General features: G+C 36.2%; 1 protein-coding gene across 5 annotated transcripts in view; it reads left to right on the forward strand.

Moving 5' to 3' along the window:
* Positions 1 to 18,829, forward strand: part of PRSS12 (serine protease 12) — a 77,836-nt gene that overhangs the window by 25,494 nt on the left and 33,513 nt on the right. For all 5 annotated transcript variants that reach the window (XM_004426547.3, XM_087437691.1, XM_087437690.1 and 2 more), the window contains 3 exons: positions 6,413 to 6,591; positions 8,679 to 8,820; positions 11,658 to 11,854. In XM_004426547.3, the coding sequence (XP_004426604.1) occupies positions 6,413 to 6,591; positions 8,679 to 8,820; positions 11,658 to 11,854 (518 nt within the window). The remainder of the gene's footprint in view (positions 1 to 6,412; positions 6,592 to 8,678; positions 8,821 to 11,657; positions 11,855 to 18,829) is intronic.

Raw genomic sequence — 18,829 nt, forward strand, 5'->3', positions numbered from 1 at the left:
ACATATGTAAATATTATCTTCTTAATTTTGATAAACTCAAAAATTAGCTAAAAAACCTAGTTTGTGTTACATCATGGTTTCCTAGTTAATGTTTTCTTGTTTTCAAGTTTGTTGTATTAGTTTTTTTTCTGATTAGTTTATTTTTTTAAATTTTTTTTTTTAAAGATTTTATTTATTTATTTACTTTTTCCCCCCAAAGCCCCAGTAGATAGTTGTCTGTCATAGCTGCACATCCTTCTAGTTGCTGTATGTGGGACACGGCCTCAGAATGGCCGGAGAAGCGGTGCGTTGGTGCGCGCCCGGGATCCGAACCCGGGCCGCCAGTAGCGGAGCGCGCGCACTTAACCGCTAAGCCACGGGGCCGGCCCTGATTAGTTTATTTTAATTAAACATTTTTGTGATCATTAAAATAATATTGATAAACAGTGGAAAGTATGGGGGCCTGGCACAGCAGTTAAGTTCGCACGTTCTGCTTGGGCGGCCTGGGTTTCGCCGGTTTAGATCCTAGGCGTGGACCTACTCACCGCTCATCAAGCCGTGCTGTGGCAGTGTCCCACATAGAAGAGCCTTATTTCTACAACTATGATACGCAACTATGTACTGGGGCTTTGGGGAGAAAAAAGAAAAAAGAGTAAGATTGGCAACAGATGTTAGCACAGGGCCAAACTTCCTCAACAACAACAACAAAAAACCTTAAAAAAAAGAAAACAATGCAAAGTATGGAAATGTATAAGGAAGAAAATAATGCACCCAAGTCGTGTTTTAAATTTGTATTTTAACACAGACAACTTTGCCCAGAGCCATTATTCAGAGCTTCTACTCTCCCATCTTGTGTTCTCCCTGAAAGAAGGGATACAGTTCAGAAGCAATTAACCAGGCCTTTTGCCTTTTCCTAGGACCTCTATCACATAATCTTTAACATATTTGAAATACAGTAGTCCCCCCTTATCCACAGAGGATATGTTCCAAGACCCCCAGTGGATACCAGAAACTGCTGATAGTACAGAGCCCTGTATCTACTATGTTAAAGGAAGGACTTTAGGGCTTCTCTTTGGCATATCCAAATTGCCAGCATCACTTCTCTTGTGCTTTGTGGTCATTATTAAGTAAAATAGGGATTACTTGAACACAAGCACTGATAACCTGACGGCTACTAAGTGGCTAACAGGCAGGTAGCGTATACAGCGTGGATACGTTGGACCAAAGGGATGATTTACGTCTTGGGTGGGATGAAGCAGGATGGTGAGATTTCATCATGCTACTCAGAAGGAGTGCAATTTAAAACTTATGAATTGTTTATTTCTGGAATTTTCCATCTAATATTTTTGGGCTGCAGTTGACCTCAAGTAACTGAAACTGAGGAAAGGGAAACCTTGGATAAGGGAGGACTACTGTACAATGCATTTCAGTTACCCTGCCCAGCCTATCTCGAGTCACTCCCAGCCAATGGATGATTTTCGAGTTGGTTTGTTATTTTTTCTTGGGAATAAAAAGCTTTTAGTGTGTATGTAACCTTTTAGCCTAAATATTGTATGAAATGACATTAATCTTTTAAATCTTTAAAAATGTGATAGGTAAGAATGCATTCTTATTGTTTTAATTTGACCATTGTGAGATTGAACATCATATCATATGGTCACTGGCCATTCCATATTTCTTCTTCTGGGAATAACCTGATCCTCTCCATCACCATATATTTTTTTTTATGTTGGTTATTTTGTCTTTCATTATAATAAGTTGTTATTATTAATTTCTAGGCTTTTTTTTCTTTGATTGCTGTTACATGTTATAAATATTTCTTTCAGCTTGTTGGTTTGCCTTGTGATTCTGATTATGGTGTATTTTGTTATATAATAGTTTAAATTTATGTGTGGTTAAATTTAACTTTTTTAGTCTTTGCTTTCTGACTTCTGGGTTTCTTATTTTGCTCAGGAAATCCCCTTTCTCCCAAGGTTATAAGAACTATGTTCTTATTATTTTATTCTAGTAAATTTCTTCCCTCCCCCACTTCCTCCCTCCCTCCTTCTTTTCTTTCTTTCTGTCTTTCCATATTGGGGTCTTTAAACCACCTAGAATTTATTTATTTATTTTTGTTGTTGTTGTTGTTGTTTTGGTGAGGGAGATTGGCCCTGAGTTGACATCTGTGCCAATCGTCCTCTATTTTTTGTATGTGGGATGCCGCCACAGTATAGCTTGATGAGTGGTGTGTAGGTCCATGCCTGGGATCCAAACCCATGAACCCTGGCTGCCAAAGTGGAGCGCACAAACTTAACCACTACACCACCAGGCCAGCCCCTAGAATTTATTTTTTGTTTCTGTTATGAGTTTGGGATAACATTTTATATTCTCTGATATTGGTCCCTGATTTTCTTATAGCGCCCAATTCTGGCTCAATAAATTGTGCCCATTGAAATTTTCTTTAATAGATCTTTTTCTTTCCTAGCATTTATCCCAGGGCATAGATTCAAGGAGGCTGTTAATCTGCCTTTCTGCAAAGCTTTCCTATCTGGCTTCCCCATGACCTGTATCAGTCATCTTGCCTCCTCCTCCTCTGTTCTCCAGCTTTCAGTGTTCTCTAAATCAGTTTCCCTATTTGCTTTCATTCATCTCTTTCCTCTAGAGCAAGGATCAGCAAACTTTTTCTGTAAAGGGCCAGATACGAAGTATTTTAAACTTTGCATCTACTCAACTATGCCTTTGTAGTACAAAATTAGCCGTAGACAATAAATTGGGAATGAGTGTGGCTTTGTTCCAATAAAACCTTACTTCTGGACAGTGAAATTTAAATTTCATATGATTTTCGCATGTCAAAAATTATATTCTTGTTTTAGTTTTTTCCCAGCTATTTATAAAATGTGAAAACCACTCTTAGCTATGGGCCATATAAAAACAGCTAATGTACCAAATTTGGCCCTCAGGTTGTGGTTTACTGACCTCTGCTCTGGAGCCACCAGCTCGGGCTTCTTTGCTCCCGTCCTGGATTCTCTCTTTTCAAAAAGGAGCCACAGGTCTCGGGCACACAGCTCCAAGCAGTTCCTTCTTCTTTAGACCAATATTAGTATATATATTCGTGTATTTAAAACAACTTATTTCAGTTATTCAAGCCCTCCATTTCTGGGAATAACGCACAATCAATAAATGACTTTAGAGTTTTATTTTCAGTGGGTGTTACACTGTTCCCTTGTTCAATTTAGTGTAAATCTTGTATGAAAATATTTGATTTTGGAAGGGGATATGTCTTCCACTATGAGTAATTTTTAAAACATTTTACTTGTTTCACAGCCTTATAGACTACTATTGCAAGATCATTTGGGTATAAAAAATATTTTTCTGGGAGCATAAGTGCTGTCTTTGGAAAAAAGGTTTGGTTTCGGCCACTACAATTTTTTTGTTGTTGTTTGTAAACTACCTCATGTGCATTAAAACACTTGAAATTGTTTGCCTCTGATTGTCTATTGCTCTGCCTCAAGAATCCTGAGTTTAGTGATAAAAGTCATAGCTTAATGATCTTTTGGGCCATCATCTTACAATCCTTAATAAAAAACAACACATAGACTTGGCTGGTGTCTTGTAGGCTACAAATTACTTCCATAAATATATTCTTTAAAAAATTTCTTTAAAATAAATAAAACATATTTACAACATTAAAAACAAAAAATCTTGAGATTTTAATTGATTCTTCCTCATCACTCGCCCAACTATATGATTTGGAGAATAGGGTAAACAAAAACTATGATGTTTAAACTAAATACCAAGTAGTTTTTAGATAAATTGCTTAGCAGTGAAAAATATGTTATTCATCAACTGTTAGGAGGAAGCTTCTTAACAGTGCCAGAGGAGGGAAAGGGAACTACAGTTTAATTCTTACAGCCCTGCAAGGGAGTGATTATCATCCCTTTGTTCAAAAGAAGCATCTTAGGCCCAGAAGGTTTTAGTAATTTCCCCAAAGTAGCCCAGCGTGTTAAAGATGGAGTTAAGATTTGAAGCTGAGGGCCTGTTCCCACATCTGCTTTTCCTCTTCAAAGATTTAGCTTGGAAAGAATAAGCCTTTTGACATCGTCCATAATATATGAACATTTATATATATCTCTTATACTCTTATGTAGGCATATAGACACACACTGAAACAACTGAAAACTTTATTTAAAAAAAAAATCCTATTAATTGAGCATTTATTCCTTCTTTCCAGAAGAGTAGAAATGGCTTTCTGTTCTGTTGTTATGTTTTCTCTTAGCAAAACAAGCAAATTCACTCACAAAATTATGTCGTTTTGGCAATATCCTTTGTGTTAGGACTTCTTTTTCTTTCTTTCACATTTGTCTAATTAGCTCTAAATATTAGTCTGTTTTTTTTTTTTTTTTGCTGAGGAAGACCGGCTCTGAGCTAACATCTATTGCCAATCCTCCTCCTTTTTTTTTTTTCTCCAAAGCCCCAGTAGATAGCTGTATGTCATAGTTGCACATCCTTCTAGTTGCTGTATGTGGGACGCGGCCTCAGCATGGCCGGAGAAGCTGTGCGTCGGTGCGCGCCCAGGATCTGAACCCAGGCTGCCAGTAGCGGAGCGCACGTACTTAACTGCTAAGCCACGGGGCCAGCCCTAGATATTAGTCTTTAATATTTGTTGGGGCAGACTTCTCAGAGTCCACTGTATGACAGATATCAGATAGTGATTCAAGTGTCTGGATTCTAAATTTTAAAATTTTAACTCCACCAAAATATCCTGCGTAAGCAACCTATTTTTCTTTTCCTCTCGGCTTCCTTCACACATCCTCCTGTAAACATGCCTGTATCCTTCCCCTTGGCACGCTCTCTGAATTTTAAACAGAAAGTGAGTCAGGGGCCGGCCCTGTGGCTTGGTGGTTAAGTGCGCGCGCTGCAATGCTGGCGGCCCGGGTTCGGATCCCGGGTGTGCATCGAGGCACCACTTCTCCGTCCATCCTGAGGCCGAGTCCCACATGCCGCAACTAGAAGGATGTGCAGCTATGACATACAACTATCTGCTGGGGCTTTGGGGGGAAAAATAAAATAAATAAAATCTTTAAAAAAAAAAAAAAAAGAAAGTGAGTCAGATGATAATGGAACAAGTATTTGCCTTAGTAGTATTTAAAGTGTTTAATTTTCTGATGTTTTGTTTTTTAGACGTGTTCTCTTAAAAAGAAACTTTCATACTATCTAGTAAAATTAGTCAAACAAGCTCCTCTTTAACCACAAAGTTGACTATCCAAGACTTTACTATTACTGGGGTATTATAATCAGTTAGCAAACTTTTTTTTCTTCAATATATTTTGATTGTAAATTCTCAGGATAGTTACAATGTTATGAGAAAGGGGCAACTAAAATAATGGGGAATAGATGTAGTATTACTGAAAAACAAAAGAAGACTATAAATGCTCTAACTTAAAAATTAAAAGGCTAAAAGGGGCTAAAAATGCAGTTTCTGAAGTCATTAATCATTTTGACAGCCAATCATGATCTTCTTCACTGAAATCTGGGGTTCCAGAATGTGGTATTACTTTGAATTGTAGGAGAAGTAAATTTAGTGCAAATTAAATTTGAGAAAAGAGATGTTTTAGTTAGAAATATGTTTGGCTGTGAGTCACAGAGAACTGGAAATAACAGTGGCTTAAACAAGACAAGAGTTTATTTTTCACCCAAAAGATCAGAGGTTGCCAGCTCAAGGCTAGTCTGGTGGCTCTACAATCATCACGGTCCCTGGCTCTTGCTTGCTTGCAGTTCTGTTATTCTTAATATGGCACCTTATGGCCCAAGATAGCTTCTCAAGCTCCGGCCATCACTTCTGCCTTGTAGTCATCAGGAAGGAGGAAGTGGAACAAGGAGAATTCCTGGAAGTGACACATGACACTTCTACCTACATTTCATTAATCAAAACTTAGTCAGCTAAAATGGGTGCAGTTTCAGTTTGGGATGATGAAAAAGTTCTGGAGAGGGATGGTGATGATAGTTGTGCAACAATGTGAATGTACTTAATGCCAGTGAACTGTACACTTGATAATGGTTAAAATGGTATATTTTTTGTTATGTGTATTTTACAACAAACAGATGTAGTCATCTAGAAGGAGAGGCTGGGAAATGTGGTTTTTATTCTGGACAGCTACTGCCCTCCCAAAAATCTGAAGTTCCATTACTAATGAAGAAAAGGAGGTAAATATTGGCAATAACTAGCAGTCTTTGAAACATTTGTGATGGCCAGAAACATTTGTGATGGCCAAAATCATAAAGAGCAACAAACAAACAAACAAGAAATGCAGCAAGTCATGTGTGACCTATGGAGTGAATTGATAAGGGAAAATATGGATTAATCATAATTATACTTTGCCAGGGGCAAAAGAAATCAGTCAGACCAACCTTTGTTGTTGTCTAATCCAGAATTCTGATGTCCTTGTTTGATCAGTGGCATTGCCAAAGCATGGAATCAGGCATATTTTGGGGAAGGATCTGGCCCAGTAATGTTGGATGAAGTACGCTGCACTGGGAACGAGCTTTCTATTGAGCAGTGTCCAAAGAGTTCCTGGGGCGAGCATAACTGTGGCCATAAAGAAGATGCTGGAGTGTCCTGCACCCCTCTAACAGGTAAGAATTTCCCTCAGTAATCTACCAACTCTTGCCCCCAGCCACATTTGGGCTTACCTTTTCTTCTCTTAAATTTACATAATATTACTAAATGAGCACACAAATAAATCCCCCTAAACTAAACTAAACTAAATCTTCCTAAACTAAAAAAAAAAAAATTAACAAAAATTATATATTAAAATGTTATTCTTTTCTTCATAGATATTTCTGAATTTTTTAATTTAAGGCTGTACAGTCCTGTAAACTAGATTAGAAAATATGACTTTGTTGCAATATATAGTACCCAATAATCAAAATCAGTATGCAATGATACATTTTAGATATTAGGTATTATAATTATATATTTAGTCCATTTGTCTATTAACCTGTCTTGACTCTCAGAATGTGTTTATAGCTGGTAAACTGTGTTGATGGGATTGTTGATTAAAGCACACTATTAAACAAACCAAGTTAACTTTGCTATGCTCAATTTTCAGACTATTCCAAATCGCAGCATGCTTGTCAGGGCATGTCACGTGTTGTAAGAAGGGCATGTCTGAGTGCAAATGAGTGTGTGTGTGTGTGTGTGTATGTACTTACACATTTTGGAGGACGAAAAGGGAAATGGACAGGCCAGAGAAGTTGGTCATGACAAGTCCATTGTTTCTATAGTAAAAAGAAATTGAAAAAAATTGGGGGTTTTTGTCAAAAGAAAAACTTACAGCCTATGAAATGCTGAAGTTACACATTTTTATTTACATACTTCTATACATGCTGTTGTTTTTATTAGCAGAATAACCCATTTATACACAATAGAAAAACTATAAACTTTACACTAGATTTTAAGCCAGAGCACTTCATCTTTTTGAGTCCCCATTTCCTCCTCTTTCAAATAAGGACCGTCTTGTCGTGTTGCTGTGATGGTCTAAGGAGGTGATATGTGTAACAGTGCTTTACAGACAGTAAAGTACTACATTAATAAGTGATTCTGTTGCTAGGAGACCCTCATTTATTTATTTATTTATTTATTTTTTGTGAGGAAGATCAGCCCTGAGCTAACATCCATGCTAATCCTCCTCTTTTTGCTGAGGAAGACCGGCTCTGAGCTAACATCTATTGCCAATCCTCCTCCTTTTTTCCCCAAAGCCCCAGTAGATAGTTGTATGTCATAGTTGCACATCCTTCTAGTTGCTGTATGTGGGACGTGGCCTCAGCATGGCCGGAGAAGCGGTGTGTCTGTGCGCGCCTGGGATCCGAACCCGAGCCACCAGTAGCAGAGCTTGGGCACTTAACCGCTAAGCCACGGGGCCGGCCCTAACCCTCATTTATTTTAAAAGATCCCAGCAATTCGTGAAAAGTATGACCTTTACCCAAGATTATTTAAGTATTTCATTTGGGGGACGTTTGGATTATTTTGGATAGAAACAGCTTTTACGTCTACTTTTTGGGGGATAAATTTATCATATTGTGTGTCTGCTTAGAAGCTGTTTACAGGATTCTCTGAGAGCTGATTATTCATTGAATTCATTAGATTCAAATTCAGATCTGTATTATCAGTAAAAAGAACAAAGGTGAGACAGGTACCCCAGTTTTTTAAATTTATGAAGCCTAAGGAATAGTAAATGCATTGACATGATAGATCTCTCTTTAACCAGAATAGCTTTTTCTGTCTTCGTATTTCAATATTTTTTCACTTGCAGTTAAAATTTTGAACTATTTCCAAGTTAGTATGTTTTCTTACTCTTTAAATTTAAATGACTAGTATTGCTCAGACTTAAGAAGATTGAAGCTATAGGAAATTTCCCAAATATTATTTAATTCAGATAAATCTAAATAGCTACTTTGGAATTATATCAGAATATATTTTTCTTCTCACAAACCAGGAGTACAAATAAAAAAAGAAAGAATATTTTGTTAGGACAGATATGTGTTCTGTCATACTTCAGAAACAGTCTAATGACCTTAGGTCATTGAGCACTGTCCTAAAATAAGTTTAACAAAATGCCTAGACCTGAATAGAGTGATATTGCTAGAGAGATTAAATGTTGTTCTAACTTTTTTTTTGATAATTGATTTGCTTAGTCTCCTGTGTCTCCTTCTTATCACAGATGGGGTCATCAGACTTGCAGGTGGTAAAGGCAGCCATGAGGGTCGCCTGGAGGTGTATTACAGGGGACGGTGGGGAACGGTCTGTGATGACGGCTGGACTGAACTGAATACCTATGTTGTTTGCCGGCAGCTGGGATTTAAGTAAGGTCCATTGATATGAGGCAGCTACATGCCAAATTATATTTTTAAAAGTTTCATTTTGTAATCCTTACTTGTAATTTCTATAATACTAAAAATACATTTTCTCTATCATCTATCTACCAGTCTTATCTACCCACCTACCTATCTATCTATATGTGGAAGTACAACAATAAAAATAATATTTTCTTTGAGCATATCTTGCCATTTATCTCATTTACCTTTCCTGCCACCACCCCTCTTCTTAAATAATTGGTTGGAGCCATGGGCGACTTTTGGGTCCCTTTGTATCTATTCAAGTAAGACTGTATGCTCTGAATGCTTGGTTTTATTCTGACGCATCACTACTATTGGATGTTGTTAGTTCTGACGACATTGTGTCTAAAATTGCAGAGAAGTCCAGTGTCAAATGCTTTGGTATTACATTATTCCCTTTCTCAGAATGTGGTGATAATTATCACTTTTATTTGAGAAAAACAGACTTCTTGTCATGAGATGGCCCTTAGAACTCACCCTTGACCTCACTCTCTGCAAGGCTGAGTATCACACTTAGGGCGATGTATTTCATGTCACACACATAATGCATTCCAGAGTAAAGACTTAAGTTGGTTGAAGTAACTGCAAATGATCCCTTTGAGCTAATATTTGAATGAAGCCCATTAATGCCTATTCTTTCTTGTTTTCCTCATTTCTATGTCATACTTGAAGTAATTTTCTCATGCTTGAAAAAATTGGCAAAATTACTTTATTGCAGCTTGAGTTAGAGCTAATTACTAATATTCATTAAACCTTTAAAATATACTTTTATTCAAGCTAGGTGTGGCCATGTTTAACATATATTTTTAAATTTTTAAAAGTAATATAAAATATTAGAGAAATTTTGGAAAAGAAAGAAAATAAAAAATTACCCATAATTTTTCCATTTTTATACCATCATTATTATAATTTGTGTGTATAATTTTATAATAGGTCTGGTATTAGATATATAATTTTTGTATCCACATTTTTTTATCTTTATATTACAACTGTCATAATTTTTAATGATAACATAATATCCATTGTTATGTTTATACCATAGTTTACTTAATATTTAGGTTAGTTTAATTTTTCTTGTTATAAATAACGATATCATGAAGATATAAAGTGCCCAATATTTTGAATTTTCTTGGGCAGTGACATTATAATTATCAGGCCAAAGGGTATGACATACCAGCCAAATAAATATTGATGTTTAATTAATAAGAATTACTTAATAAATGCTATTTCATCTTTAAGTGAATCTCTGTTAGACTGAGAACTGTATCCTATTTTCACAGATTTAGAAAGACTCAGAAATACTATTATTTACTATTCTTATATTTTCCCTTATTAATGAAAACAATTGAGTGACAATGATTTTTTCTCCATGTTTTATTTCTTTTGTTTCACAAATACATTCAGTTTTTCTTGCATATACAGAGCGTCAGAACTTAATGGTTCTAAAAATGTTCTCAATAATATTTGTTACAAGTTCTAAATAATTGTGTTAGGTGGGAGAATAGGCATGTGCTACATTTACTTTTTAGTTTACAGGGGAATTTCTGAAAGAGAATAATCTTTTGGAATGAGAAACAGGGTGAACTCTGGGTTTCTTTGTATGAATGAAATCCCAAAGTAAAATGACCTCTTGTTATCTGTTCTGTAGTTGATATGGACAGATGGTAATCAGATTGATGCATTTTGTGGAAAAATGGTATAAGTTGAAAGTAATAGCAATATGGGATTTAGGTTAATTACTTCTCTAACTGAAGACTTGATTAGTCAGCAAAATAGCAGAAGTCTTAGAAGGATTAATTAAAAGTTGTATTGTTTTAATTTATTAAAATGTTCATCTTGTTAAGTAAATTTAATAAATAAGTACATAGGAAAATTCATGCCAGACAGAAAGATCTCTTCATATTCTTAGTACAGAAATAATAAAAACATCCGGTGAGGGAAGCTATTGACATAAAATTCATGAGTAAGAGTTTAATTACATAGACTCTTAGAACTGAGAGACACCTTAAAGATCTTTCAGCTCAGTGATTTCTGGAGGTTTGCATTTTACACAACAAAAGAAAACAAACTTGGGGGGAGGATGAATGAAGGTGCAGGCTGACTAGTTACTAATTTCTTATTTTGCAGATCTTTCCTGTTTATACAGCATATGTATTTCCTATAATATATTTAGGTTTTTTGGTAGTGTGGTGTAACAAATAAAGTCAATTGGAATACAAATATACTTTATAAAAATTTTTTAAATCAAATTTAGCATTATGAAATGCTAAGAACATTGTCATTATTCTGATTTTGGTGGGCAGAAATCTAAGTTTCATCATAGATTGGGTATGGTGCTTGAGGACTCACTGAACTAATTCACACTTTTTATTTTGATGGAGAGGTTCCCAAGAGGCCTAGAGAAGCTGGTGAAATCAGACGAGCTCGGTGGCTCATCAGAGGCCGATACAGGACCAGTGTTCTCACTTTCTGGTTCACAGTGTTATTTCTCATGGTCAGGAATTTGAGGTTTATCTTTTTGTCTGCATTCTCTCTGGTTGGTGAGTTAAATTGTAGGCAAAATGTAGACAAGAATGCATGGGGGAAAAAGGATTATCCATTGAATCAACTGAAAACTGTTAAGATGATCAAAATGTGTGATGGAGCAAACACTGCTCTTAGAACCGAGTCTTCAAAATAGGAGAAAGAACAAATGCTTATCCTCTGAAGTCATGACACTTAATTAGGTTGTTTATTTTATGTTTTGTGGTTCCTTGAAACAAGGAACAGCAGTTCAATGCACAGTGTTTATTTTATTGCCACAGATATGGCAAACAAGCCTCTGCAAACCACTTTGAAGAAAGCACAGGGCCCATATGGTTGGATGATGTCAGCTGCTCAGGAAAGGAGACCAGTGTCCTTCAGTGTTCCCGGAGACTGTGGGGAAGGCACGACTGCAGCCATCGAGAAGATGTCGGCATTGCCTGCCACCCCAGCGGCGATGGACACAGACTCTCTCTGGGTGAGGACTGGCCACAGCTCTCAAGTACCCATAAGTCAGTAGCCACTGCACCTCTATTCACTGGTCCAGAATGTAAAGCATTTCTTATCGTTGGCTTTTTTTGGGTCTGTTTCCCATAATGCTCTAATTTTCAGTAATTTGCATTCAGATAAAAATAATCTTTTAAGTCTTTCCACTAATGTTGTAAAATTTCTCCTTCTAAAGTTATTTTTCTTTACCTAGAAGCCTAAGTTCCTCACTAAAAATGTTTATAATCCTGTGTATCTGAAAGAACGAGTAAAGAGGCTTCCATGTCCATTCCCCTACTCATTAGTCATTCCCCTACTCACCTATACTAAGTCTCATTTACCTTGAATTCTGATGAACTATTGAGATGGGATTTTTAAAAAAAAGCAAAAACAGAACAAAACAATAGCTCCCTCCCATATCTCCCATGATTCATTTATTCTTTAGCTGTAAGATCTTGTCAGTCACTGGTCACTAGCCATCTATTGCTCTTTCCCATACCCTGTTACTCTAGAAACCCGTTAAGGATTTTAACTGCTCCTCAAGTCCACATTTCTTCAGACTTGTAGTGGATAAGAGGTAACTAACTCATCTAACAGTCTTGAAATATTTATGGATAAAGATCCTCTTATGGGCAGAAGGCAGCTACATATCCTTGACAGACTCAGCGTCTGACGAGGGGGGCAGAATAAATATGAATGAAAAATATAGAGGGAGATATTCAAAAAGACTTGGCAGGACACTACCACAGCTCTGTTATATATCTATGCATATATTTTTTGGTGAATAGATGTTAAAATAACCACAAGTGACCCTTTTCACCTCAGGTTTGAATCAATCCCTTTCGTTTCTTCCTGTTTTGAGACTGTGAAACTTAAATCTTCATGTTATAAAATAATAGAACTTGTTGAATCCCACAGTATTAACCACGTAGTTTGTCAAAGTATATGGTTGATCCCTCATTGTACTCCGTGAGATCTTAGTGACTCGCTGCACTATTCTAGCATTATACCAAGTAGAAAAAATACAACATTTACTCCATCCCTTATAGGTCGTATTTCTAATTTTGTTTCTTTTCATTTGTTCTCCTCCTTTGCTCCCTTCTCCTTATGGAGGATTTACGATCCTCCTGGGATAATTATGTGATGAATGATTGCATGTGGTTGGGGGAGATAGAACCTGTTTGCTACAAATGGATCATTTCAGCCCCAGATAGCAGGTCTTTGGATCACGGAGCGATCTATTCAGGCACCCTCCACCAGTACTCCAGGTGACGAAATACTATAAATACCATACAAAATATTATAATCTGAGTTCTCTGAAGGCCTTGTGGTTAAATATATCCATATGGTTAGGGCAACCAGTCTTTTCAGTTCTCCTGAAAATCTTTTTAATTCTAGGATTCTACTTATATTTTTTAAAAATTTAAAAAGCTGACGGTGATAATTATTAATAAAATATGTGATCATTATTATGAATCTCTAAGGTCCTAATTTTGGTAGTATGCCTATTAACTATTCATTTGTCCAAAGAACATTATGTTGGAGCCAAATATCTTTTTGGAATAGAATCATATTACCATTTATTCATCCAAAGCGATCATGACTTTCCTACTTATCAAAAAGACTGCATATTTAAAAGAGAAGCTTAGAGAAGAAGATCATGGAATACTGATATAAACAACAGCATTTAAGAAACAATTAAAATGTTTTTACTTCTTTGGCACCATGATAATGAGCTGTTGGACTATTACTGTTTTCAACTATTTGAAAAGTAACTTGAGGACCTTAACTTTAAATGTGAATGAAACTGTTCTCAAAATTAGTAGTAGTTCAATAGACACTTTCATTTATTTATTTATTTATTTTTTATTTGATTTTTTTGTGAGGAAGCTCAGCCCTGAGCTAACATCCATGCTAACCCTCCTCTTTGTGCTGAGGAAGACCGGCTCTGAGCTAACATCTATTGCCAATCCTCCTCCTCTTTTTTTTCCCCCAAAGCACTAGTAGATAGCTGTATGTCATAGTTGCACATCCTTCTAGTTGCTGTATGTGGGACGCGGTCTCAGCATGGCCGGAGAAGTGGTGTGTCAGTGCGCGCCTGGGATCCGAACCCGGGCCGCCAGTAGCAGAGCGCGAGCACTTAACTGCTAAGCCACGGGGCCAGCCCCCAATAGACACTTTCTATATTTCGGTCTGTGGTGGATGGATTGCTCAAAGACAATATTCTAGGTCAATAGAAGTAATTCTCCTAAGAATGTAGTTAATCCCTATGTGAATTGGAGGAAATTTGTGGGATGGTAAATATGTGGATTTGTCATTTTTATGTTGCATTAATTCTAAAATTATTTATATTTCTTTGATTCTAAAATTCAGAGTATTAAATCCTGGCAGAAATTTCTTTCACAGTGAGATTTCTCTTACTCAATTTTACAGTATAAATTTTGACTTTTCATTTATATTTATGCCAGGTATTATCTTTCTTCTAGGAAAAATAATATTTTCTAAAAATAATGTATTAAATCAATTTTCAGGAAAATTAAAATCAACTGGAAATTAAAGTTTGAGATATATAATTCAAGATACTGTATACCCACAGGACTGTTTAGTTTTCCAGGCATTTTGTATATATTTAAGATTTTAGATATAAAACATTTATATTATTACTGCCATAACAAAAAGAACTTAAATAGTGAGGTGGTATGATAGAATGGCTTTTGTCATCCAATTTCCCTTCAAGCATTGAAAATCCAACTATTTTTTAAAATGAATTGCTATAAAGAATCCACCAGAAAACTTTTAGAAGTAATAAACGAATACGGGAAAGTTGCAGGATACAAAATCAACATACAAAAATCAGTTGCATTTCTATACACTAACAACGAAGTAGCAGAAAGAGAAATTAAGAATACAATCCCATTTACAATTGCAACAAAAAGAATAAAATACCTAGGAATAAATTTAACCAGAGGTGAAAGATCTGTACACTGAAAACTACAAAACATTGCTGAAAGAAATTGAAGACACAAAGAAATGGAAAGATATTCCGTGCTCTTGGATTGGAAGAATTAACATAGTTAAGATGTCCATACGTCCTAAAGCCATCTATAGATTCAATGCAATCCCTATCAAAGTTCCAACAACATTTTTCACAGAAATAGAACAAACAAACCTAAAATTTATATGGAACAACAAAAGACCCCCAACAGGGCTGGCCCCGTGGCTTAGTGGTTAAGTGCACGTGCTCCGCTGCTGGCAGCCCGGGTTCGGATCCCGGGCGCACACTGACGCGCCGCTTCTCTGGCCATGCTGAGGCCTCGTCCCACATGCAACAACTAGAGGGAAGTGCAGCTATGACATACAACTATCTACTGGGGCTTTGGGGTAAAGATAAATAAATAAAAAAAAAAAAAAAAAAAAAAAGACCCCCAACAGGTAAAGGAATCCTGAGAAAAAAGAACAAAGCTGGAGGTATCACACTCCCTGATTTCAAAATATACTACAAAGCTATAGTAACCAAAACAGCATGGTACTGGCACAAAAACAGACACACAGATCAATGGAATAGAATCGAAAGCCCAGAAATAAACCCACACATCTATGGACAGCTAATCTTTGACAAAGGAGCCAAGAACATACAATGGAGAAAAGAAAGTCTCTTCAATAAATGGTGTTGGGAAAACTGGATAGCCACATGCAAAAAAATGAAAGTAGACCCTTACCTTACACCATACACAAAAATTAACTCCAAATGGATTCAAGACTTGAATGTAAGACCTGAAACTATGAAACTTCTAGAAGAAAACATAGGCAGTACATTCTTCAACATCGGTCTTAGCAACATATTTTCAAGCACCATGTCTGACTGGGCAAGAGAAACAATAGAAAAAATAAACAAATGGGACTACATCAAACTAAAAAGCTTCTGCACAGCAAAGGAAACCATCAACAAAATGAAAAGACAACCTAACAATTGGGAGAAGATATTTGCAAACCATACATCTGATAAGAGGTTAATCTCCAAAATATATCAAGAACTCATGCATCTCAACAACAAAAAAACTAACAACCCAATTAAAAAATGGGCAAAAGATCTGAACAGACATTTCTCCAAAGAAGATATACAGATGGCCAATAGACATGTGAAAAGATGTTCAAAATCATTAACTATCAGGGAAATGCAAATCAAAACTACAATGAGATATCACCTCACGCCCGTCAGAATGGCTATAATTAACAAGACAGGAAACAACAAGTGTTGGAGAGGATGTGGAGAGAAGGGAACTCTCATACACTGCTGGTGGGAGTGCAAACTGGTGCAGCCACTAAGGAAAACAGTATGGAGATTCCTCAAAAAATCAAGGATAGAACTACCATATGATCCAGCTATTCCACTGTTGGATATTTATCCAAAGAACTTGAAAACACCAATGCGTAAAGATACATGCACCCCTGTGTTCATTGCAGCATTATTCACAATAGCCAAGACTTGGAAGCAACCTAAGTGCCCATCAAGGGACGAATGGATAAAGAAGATGTGGTATATATACACAATGGAATACTACTCAGCCATAAGAAACGATGAAATCCAGCCATTTGTGACGACATGGATGGACATTGAGGGTATTATGCAAAGTGAAATAAGTCAAAGGGAGAAGGTCAAATACCGTATGATTTCCTTCATTAAGTAGTAGATAATAACAACAATAAACAAACACATAGAGACAGAGATTGGATTGGTGGTTACCAGAGGGGAAGTGGGGAGGGAGGAGGGCGAAAGGGATAATTCGGCACATGTGTGTGGTGATGGGTTGTAATTAGTATTTGGGTGGTGAACATGATGTAATCTATGCAGAAATAGAAGTATAGTGATGTACACCTGAAATTTATACAATGTTATAAACCAATGTTATAAACTGCAATAAACAAAAAAAATAAAATAAAATGAATGGCTAAAATTAGGTTCAGAAATATTGTACACGTTATTTTACAAAGCATGCAACTTAGGCTTTAAAAAGACTTCCTCATTTTAATTTTTCTGGTATATGAAAAACTGCCCATAAAAAAAGTAAGATGCAATGTGGAGATCTAATTCCATGTGCATATGTTTTCTTAATTTTGAACCAAAGATCCAAAAATGTAAAAATTGAAAACTTTAAGGAAAGATTTTTATCTGTTTGGATTTTTTTTTCTTTGAGGATCACTTTTCACCTTATTCCTTTTACAAGGAACCCCACAATTTTAGATACATTAATAAGAAATGTAAAGTTTCAACTACACTGAGTTTTGTGACATAGCTAAACTCCCAAGTACTTTTTACCTGATTGTAAACAGTGCATAGAGTAGACACTCCATAAACACTTGTTGATTTTCACTTTGCTCTGCTGACTCTATGATGATGCCTGTCCCACGAAGTGCGTATGATCAGGACAGAAACTAGAGAGCCCACACTCTGGGGGGTAACAAAGAAGGATGGAGAAGTAAAATGGATCAGAAGAATCAGAGTAGGATGTGTCCGTCTTGCCGACAGTATTTTCTTTCAGTTAACAAATGTCAATCTAATAATTTCAGTTGGTTTAAACATATATATAAACTGGGATTTTGTTCATCAGCTGCCTGCTCTACCTCCCTAGTTCCAAAATTTCACCATGCTTCATTGTATTCCCTAAATCCTTACCAGTAACTCTTAGGGGCCCTGAAGCTGCAGACCCTTCTAGTAACTAGGTAACCTAAAGTATGTATATTAGTGTGCTTGGGCCACTGTAACCAAGTACCACAGACTGGGTGACTTAAACAACAGATATTTATTGTCTCACAGTTCTGAAGTCCAAAATCAAAGTGTTGGCAGGATTAGTTCTTTCTGAGAGTTGTGAGGGAAGGATTTGTTCTAGGCCTCTCTCCTTGGCTTGTAGATGGCCATCTTCTCCATATGTCTCTTCATATAATTTTCCCTCTGTGTATCTCTGTAACCAAATTTCCCCTTTTTATAAGGACACCAGTCATACTGCATTAGGGCCCACCGTAGCAACCTCACAATTCAACCCATGACAGTATGCAAGCTACAGTGAAGGCTTTCAATTAAACACCACCATATTTATTGATAGAGATATGTGAAACTCTACAAATCACTTCATTTGCATAACTTAAATAAACCTCAATTTGCTAGAGATCAGTTTCTCAACTTTTTTTAAATATAATGACTTTTATTTATTTATTTATTTTTTAATTATTATTATGTTTTATTTCCTAGCTTCAGCATTTTTTTAAATTGAGGTATATAATTGATGTATAACATTATATTAGTTTCAGGTGTACAACATAATGATTTTATATTTGTTGGCATTGTAAAATGATCACCACAATAAATCTAATTAATATGTGTCACGTTACATTGTTTTTTTCTTGTGATGAGAACTTTTAAGATCTACTCTGTTAACAATTTTCAAATATGCAGTATGGTATTATTAACTATAATCACCATGCTGTACATGACCTCCCCATTCAACTTTTAAATCTTAGTAATTTTTATGATTTAAGACCGCCCTTTGGAATCCTTCCTTTGGAATCAATAGTCAGTAGGAAGCCTGCGATGGAAATTGTCCTTGTTAGCTCCCTTCCTTTCTTTTCCTCTGGCATTCACGTTACCTATGCATGCCAAGCGTATATCTGTTTATGTCTGCCTAAAAATCTAAGCTTTGGAGTATAAATATCTGCCTATGTTCAAGGATAAATGAACAGATATGAGCCAAAAATGAGTCTAAGTAAACATCTTTTACTATTTAGAAGTTAGTGGTAATAAAACCATTCACAATTTTACAGTGCTATTTGCTCATTCATTCAGCAAACAGCTGTTGCATGCCCTCTATGTGCCAGGCACTGTTCCGAGTGCTAGGAAGACGGAGTTGAGCAAGTGAGCTCTCTGCTTCAAGGCTTCAAGATGCTGCAAAAGTAGATACAGTTTTTTATTGAT

Source organism: Ceratotherium simum, chromosome 12, assembly GCF_057802395.1.
Source record: "Ceratotherium simum simum isolate JZ-2026a chromosome 12, ASM5780239v1, whole genome shotgun sequence".
Classification (NCBI taxonomy): domain Eukaryota; kingdom Metazoa; phylum Chordata; class Mammalia; order Perissodactyla; family Rhinocerotidae; genus Ceratotherium; species Ceratotherium simum.